The following is a 7291-nucleotide window of genomic DNA, read 5'->3' on the forward strand; positions in this document are numbered from 1 at the left end:
CGCCCGACTCACCGTTGGGCCGGATGTTGATGAAAGGGTAGTTGGGCATCACCAGCTTGTTGAAGTTGAACTTGTAGGTGAACCTCTTGCCCTTTGTCTTGTGGAGGATCCTCTTGTTGTAGTAGTATCTGGGAAGGGATTGGGAAGAGATGGATCCGAGGCCGCTCCAGATCCCGTCTTTTCGGGAGCGGCGCCGACGTCGCCGCCTCCTCCGAGGTCCCGGAGAAAACTGGAGCTGCCCCGAACCTTTGGGATCTTTTTGGGGATCTTTGGGATGCAGAGCCAGGAGCTGGGGCTCCGTGACCCCCCGGTGGGACCCTCCCTACTCAGGATATCCCACGATTTCTGTTGTCAACACCGGGAAGTCTCAGTCCGCCGGGAGGTTTCCCAACGACGCCAAACCCCTTTTCCAGCCCCTTCCTCAGCAGGAGGTTCCACACCCCTTTTTCCCAGGTTATGACGTCCCTTGGAACACGTGGAATTCCCTTCCAGCCCGGGATATTCCATTTTAGAGGTTGTTACGTCCCTTGGAACGGGCGGGAAAAGCTGGAATAACATCCCATGTTCTCCTCGGCCCAGTCCAAACTGGGACCAGTGCCACGGGCTGGGAGCTCTCCTGGGCATTCCCGGGCACTCCCTCCCTATTCCCAGCCCTGGGAATGCTGAGAAATGCCATGGAGGAGAAAAATCCCGGTGGATATTCCCTGAGAGAGGGGAACGTGTCCCTGGGACAACACTCGGAGCGACCAGAGCCGGGAAAAACGGGGCCCAAATCCCCTGGATTGGCCTGGGATTGGTTTTGATTCCCGGGATTTTCCCGGCCCAGGGATTGGGAGAGCTGGTTCCTGCTGCTTGGTGCCTCGGTGCGAGTCCCTTCCCCTTCTGATCCCCCCTTTTTTTGGGATTAAAACCACTCCCTCCCCTGCCCAGGGCTTGGATCCTCCTTTCCCGGGATATTGGGGGTTGGAAGGGACCTCTGGAGATCCTCCAAGGCAGGTGAGATATTTCCATGGATGGATGGATGGGATCCACCCTCAGATCAGGGGTTTCCAGGGGGTAGTGGAGAGATTTTTCTTGGGATACCGAAATATTGGAGAGATTTGTAGGGATATCTGAGACATTTCCATGGATATCGGAGATATTCCCATGGATTGATGAGATTCCCTCTCAGATGAGAGGTTTTTAGGGATATCTGAGGTATTTCCAGGGATATCTGAGGTATTTGTCTGGATTGATGGGATATATCCATGGACTGACAAGATTCCCTGTCAGATGAGAGGTTTTTATGGATATTGGAGATATTTCCAGGGATATTTGACACATTTGCATGGATTGATGGGATATATCCATGGACTGATGGAATCTCCTCTCAACTGAGAGGTTTTTATGGATATTGGAGATATTTCCAGGGATATTTGACACATTTACATGGATTGATGGGATATATCCATGGACTGAGAGAATCTCCTCTCAACTGAGAGGTTTTTATGGATATTGGAGATATTTCCAGGGATATTTGACACATTTGTCTGGATTGATGGGATATATCCATGGACTGAGAGAATCTCCTCTCAACTGAGAGGTTTTTAGGGATATTGGAGATATTTCCAGGGATATCTGAGGTATTTGTCTGGATTGATGGGATATATCCATGGAGTGACGAGATTCCCTCTCAGATGAGAGGTTTTTATGGATATTGGAGATATTTGGATGAGTCTCTCCTCACCAGAGATGCTCCAGCCCCCAAATCACCTCCATGGATCATCCCTTCCCCATCCAGCACTCCAATCCATGCCTCCCCAGGCCGGGATAGGGGGATCTTTTGTGGGAACAGCATCCAGGGGACACGGATCCCAAGGCAGGGGTGTTTTCCACCCGTTTTTCCTCCCCGTTCCCGGAGGAAACTCCCGTGTTTGCCTTTGGCAGCTCCACCCAGGAGGTATCAGAGGGTGTGGGGCAGCCAAGGCCACGCCAGGGACTGATAATTCCATGACTTCCCAGGGACTGGGACGCTCCTGGAGCGTGGAAACACCTCCGAGGGCCGGGCGGGTTCTCCGAGCTCTGATTCCCAAAAGTGTGGAGAAAACTGGGATAAAACCCCCATGGAAGGGGCTGGAAGGGGAGAGGGTTGGAGGGTTTGGAGTTGGGAAGGGCAAGGAGGGGAATGCTCAGCCCTGGTCGTGGAATTATGGGATGGTCTGGGTTGGAAGGGACCCTCAACACCTTCCCAGGGAAGGATTTACCCCCCAATATCCCACCTAATCCCACCTGAACCAGCCCAGGGAATATCCTGGAATGCTTTGGGTTGGAAGGGACCCTCCCAGGGAAGGATTTACCCCCAATATCCCACCTAAACCAGCCCAGGGAATATCCTGGAATGCTTTGGAAGGGACCTTAAAGATCATCAAGGCCATGACCACACTCCAGGTTGCTCCAAGCCCCATCCGGCCTGGCCTTTGGACACTTCCAGGGATGGCGGGAATCCATGGGAAATAATCTTGTGCCACCACCTTCCCAGGGAGGAATTTATCCTCAAATATCCACCTAGAACCAGCACAGGGAATATCCTGGAATTGCTTTGGGTTTTGGAAAGACCCTCCCAGGGAAGGAGTTTACCCCAATATCCACCTAACCAGCCACAGGGGGGATTCCTGGAATGGCTTTGGGTTGGGGAAAGGACCCTCTGATGGAAGGATTTCCCTCAATAATTTCATTCTAAACCAGCCCACAGGGGAATATCCTGGAAATGCTCAGGTTGGAAGGGACCTTTGGCGACACTTGTCCATGGATGGGAATCCATGGAAATAACCTGTGCCAGGGCCTCACCACCCTCCCAGGGAAGGATTTACTGCCAATATCCCACCTAAACCAGCACAGGGGGAATCCTGGAATGCTTTGGGTTGGAAAGGACCCTCCCACGGAAGGATTTACCCCCAATATCCCACCTAAACCAGCACAGGGAATATCCTGGAATGCTTTGGGTTGGAAAGGACCCTCCCAGGGAAGGATTTACTGCCAATATCCCATCTAAACCAGCACAGGGGGAATCCTGGAATGCTCTAGGTTGGAAGGGACCCTCAACACCCTCCCAGGGAAGGATTTACCCCCAATATCCCACCTAAACCAGCACAGGGAATATCCTGGAATGCTCTGGGTTGGAAGGGACCCTCCACACCCTCCCACCAGGCCGAGCTGCTCCGAACCCCGTTCAACCTCATCCTTGGCCACTTCCAATGGAATTCCCCCCCAGAAAAAGCTGGGAATGCTCCTTTCCAGCCTCCCCCTCCTCCTCACCTGAGGGCCCTGCTGAGCTTGTCGTAGTTCATCTGGGGTTTGCATTTCCTCCTCCCCCACAGCCGGGCCACCTCGTCGGGGTCCTTGATGACGAACTCGCCGTACTCTCCCTGCTGCCAGGCGATGACATGACGGAATTCCTCCTTCTGGAGCAGCTCCAGGATGAAGTGCCACAGCTGGATCTGCCTGGAGCCAGGGCTGGACTCGGTTTTATAAGCCCACTCCGGGAAATGATACCCTTGGGGGAAGAGGGAGAGAGGGGGAAAAGTGTCGCTCAAAGAGACGCGAAAAGGCGCCCGGGGTTCGCTCCGGGGGCTGGAATTCCATCAGATATTCCGGGGTTTAAGAGGGATTTCCAGGGATTGGGGGGATCCCCCCCTCTCAGGTGAGAAATTTGTAGGGGTATCTGAGAGATTTTTATGGATGTTTGAGGGGTTTCTATGGATTGATGAGAGATTTGTATGGATTGATGAGATGTTTCCATGGATTGATGAGATGTTTCCATGGATTGATGAGATGTTTCCATGGATTGATGAGATGTTTCCATGGATTGATGGACAAGGAATTTGTTGGGATATCTGAGAGATTTTTATGGATGTTTGAGGGGTTTCCATGGATTGATGAGATCCCCTTTGGGACAAGGAATTTGTTGGGATATCTGAGAGATTTCTATGGATGTTTGAGGGGTTTCCATGGATTGATGAGATGTTTCCATGGATTGATGAGATCCCCTTTTGGACAAGGGATTTGTAGGGATATTTGAGAGATTTCCATGGATATCAGAGAGGTTTGTATGGATTGATGAGATGTTTCCATGGATTGATGAGATATTTCCATGGATTGATGAGATCCCCTTTGGGACAAGGAATTTGTTGGGATATCTGAGAGATTTCTATGGATGTTTGAGGGGTTTCTATGGATTGATGTTTCCATGGATTGATGAGATCCCCTTTTGGACAAGGGATTTGTAGGGATATTTGAGAGATTTCCATGGATATCAGAGAGGTTTGTATGGATTGATGAGATGTTTCCATGGATTGATGAGATGTTTCCATGGATTGATGAGATCTCTCTCAGATGAGAAATTTGTAGGGATATTTGAGAGATTTCTATGGATTGATGAGATGTTTCCATGGATTGATGGACAAGGAATTTGTTGGGATATCTGAGAGATTTCTATGGATGTTTGAGGGGTTTCTATGGATTGATGTTTCCATGGATTGATGAGATTCCCCTTTTGGACAAGGAATTTGTTGGGATATTTGAGATTTGTAGGGATATCTGAACTATTTCCAAGGATTGATGAGATGTTTCCATGGATTGATGAGATTCCCCTTTTTGGATAAGGAATCTGTAGGGATATCTGAGAGATTTCCATGGATATTGGAGATATTTCCATGGATTGATGAGATCCCTCTCAGATGAGAAATTTGTAGGGATATTTCAAAGATTTCTATGGATTGATGAGATATTTCCATGGATTGATGAGATATTTCCATGGATTGATGAGATTCCTTTTTGGACAAGGAATTTTTAGGGATATTTGAGAGATTCCTATGGATATCTGAGCTATTTCCATGGATTGATGAGACCTCTCTCAGGTAAGAAATTTATAGGGATATCTGAGAGATTTCTATGGATTGATGAGATTCCCCCCCCTCAGATGAAAGATTTCCACGGATATTTAAGATATTTCCATGGACTGATGAGATTCCCTCCCAGATGACAGATTTGCAGGGATACTGGGGAGAGATTTCAGGTTTAATTCCATGTTTAATCCCAGGAGGAGAGACCCAGCTCTCCACCTCCAGCTTTCAGACCCCTCTTCCTGGAGAATCCCTAAAAAAAACCCACCCCAAAAATGGGAAAACTGAGGGGGATGGAAGTGTGAGGAGCCCAAAACCCGCTGGTTGGAGCTGGAATGAACCAAATTTGCCTGGAATCATGGAATGGTTTGAGTTGGAATGACACCTTCCATAGTCCAGGTGGCTCCAAGCCCCATCCAACCCGTCTTTCAGCCCTTCCAAGGATTGGAAATAAGGCCCCAAAAAAATCCCAATTTGAGGATTTAAGTTGGTGTGGATTCCAGGGCGGCTCCAGATCCCGACTCTGCCGTGCCAACAGATATTCCTGAGGGACTGCCAAGCTCCAGATCCCTCGGGATATTTCCCAGCACAACTCCCAGCACGAGGCTGGTTGGGGTTTTTTTGGGTGGTTTTTTGTGGCCACAGTTCCAGACTCCATCCAGGAGAACCCACATCCCACCCCAAGACTCCAAACAGACCCAACCAGGGTCAGAAATTCCCAAACCCTTCCAGGTAATCCATCTCCAGGGGGGGTTTATTGGCATTTTCCCACCCCAGCCCTCAGAAATTCCCAAACCCTTCCAGCTAATCCATCTCCAGGGGGGGTTTATTGGCATTTTCACAACCCAGCCCTCAGAAATTCCCAAATCCTTCCAGGTAATCCATCTCCAGGGGGGGTTTATTGGCATTTTCCCACCCCAGCCCTCAGAAATTCCCAAACCCTTCCAGCTAATCCATCTCCAGGGGGGGTTTATTGGCATTTTCACAACCCAGCCCTCAGAAATTCCCAAATCCTTCCAGGTAATCCATCTCCAGGGGGGGTTTATTGGCATTTTCCCACCCCAGCCCTCAGAAATTCCCAAACCCTTCCAGCTAATCCATCTCCAGGGGGGGTTTATTGGCATTTTCACAACCCAGCCCTCAGAAATTCCCAAATCCTTCCAGGTAATCCATCTCCAGGGGGGGTTTATTGGCATTTTCCCACCCCAGCCCTCAGAAATTCCCAAACCCTTCCAGCTAATCCATCTCAGGGGGGGTTTATTGGCATTTTCACATCCCAGCCCTCAGAAATTCCCAAATCCTTCCAGGTAATCCATCTCCAGGGGGGGTTTATTGGCATTTTCCCACCCCAGCCCTCAGAAATTCCCAAACCCTTCCAGCTAATCCATCTCCAGGGGGGGGTTTATTGGCATTTTCACATCCCAGCCCTCACAACCCACCGAGGAAATCTCAACCCTCGCTCGCCCCGGCCCCGGAGAGGCAAAATTAACCCTCCTCGAGCTCCTTTATCCCGGGAAAAAGGGTTGGGAACGGCTGAAAACTCGAGCCTTTCGACCTCCTTACCTCCTCCTCCTTCAGGTTTATCCACAATGCTGCAGCCTGCTTTCATTTTCTCCCTCCTGCCAACTGTGGAGCACAAGGAAAGCGGCGTCAGCCGCAGGGATTTCTCCGGAGAGAGGATCCTGCCCATCCCCAGGGACGGTCCCCTTTTCCCAGCTGATCCCAGTCCTGCCTGGGATTCCCGGGAAGGAGCTCGGCGGGGCCGTCAGACAGACAAAACAAGCCCAACACAGTTTGTCTCCTGTTACTAGACGGGCTCTGCTGCCAAAATACACAACTCCCAGCTCGCCCAGATGTCCCAGGGAGGGGAAAAAAAAAGGGGAGGGGAGGAAAAAATCCCGGCTCCTGATCCCCCGCTGGAAATGCCGGCAGCTCATTCCTGCTGCCGTGAGGTGAGGGATCCCTGAGGGATCCCTGAGGGATCCCGGAATCCAGAGCTGGGTTCTCCCCCCAAAAAAAGGGGATACGAGGAGTGACAGCTCTGTGGGAGCCCCCTGGGAGGGAGTGGAGCCTCCCAGAAGGGGCTGGAGTCCCTGGGAAGGGGTTGGAATACCCTGGGAGGGGCTGGAGCCCCTCAGGAGGGCTGATTCCCCCCCAGTACCAGCACCCAGACAACCCCCCCTTGGGTCCCACTATCCCCAGAGGAGCCCCCCCAGGGCCTTCAGGAGGGTCCATCCCCCTCCAGCACCCAAACAACCCCCCAGGGATGAACTGGAGCCCCCCTGGGAAGGGGCTGGAGCCCCTCAGGAGGGTCTGATCCCCCCCAAGTACCAGCACCCAGACAACCCCCCTTTGGGTCCCACTGTCCCCAAAGGAGCCCCCCGGGCCTTCAGGAGGGTCCATCCCCCTCC

At 51.4% G+C, this 7291-nt stretch overlaps 1 protein-coding gene across 1 annotated transcript; it reads right to left on the reverse strand.

The window, feature by feature from the left end:
• Positions 1 to 8: 8 nt before the first annotated feature.
• Positions 9 to 6754, reverse strand: LOC115307292 (ETS translocation variant 3-like; the record flags this gene model as incomplete). Its single annotated transcript, XM_029958698.1, has 3 exons — positions 6444 to 6754; positions 3295 to 3532; positions 9 to 128 (listed from the first exon to the last, which is right to left on the reverse strand). Coding segments are annotated over exons 1-3 (485 nt in total), but the record flags the coding sequence as incomplete, so codon positions are not given.
• Between the last annotated feature and the right edge of the window lie 537 nt (positions 6755 to 7291).

The sequence above is a fragment of the Manacus vitellinus genome, unplaced genomic scaffold, assembly GCF_001715985.3.
Source record: "Manacus vitellinus isolate BGI_N305 unplaced genomic scaffold, ASM171598v3 ctg7180002434197_pilon, whole genome shotgun sequence".
In the NCBI taxonomy this organism is placed as follows: domain Eukaryota; kingdom Metazoa; phylum Chordata; class Aves; order Passeriformes; family Pipridae; genus Manacus; species Manacus vitellinus.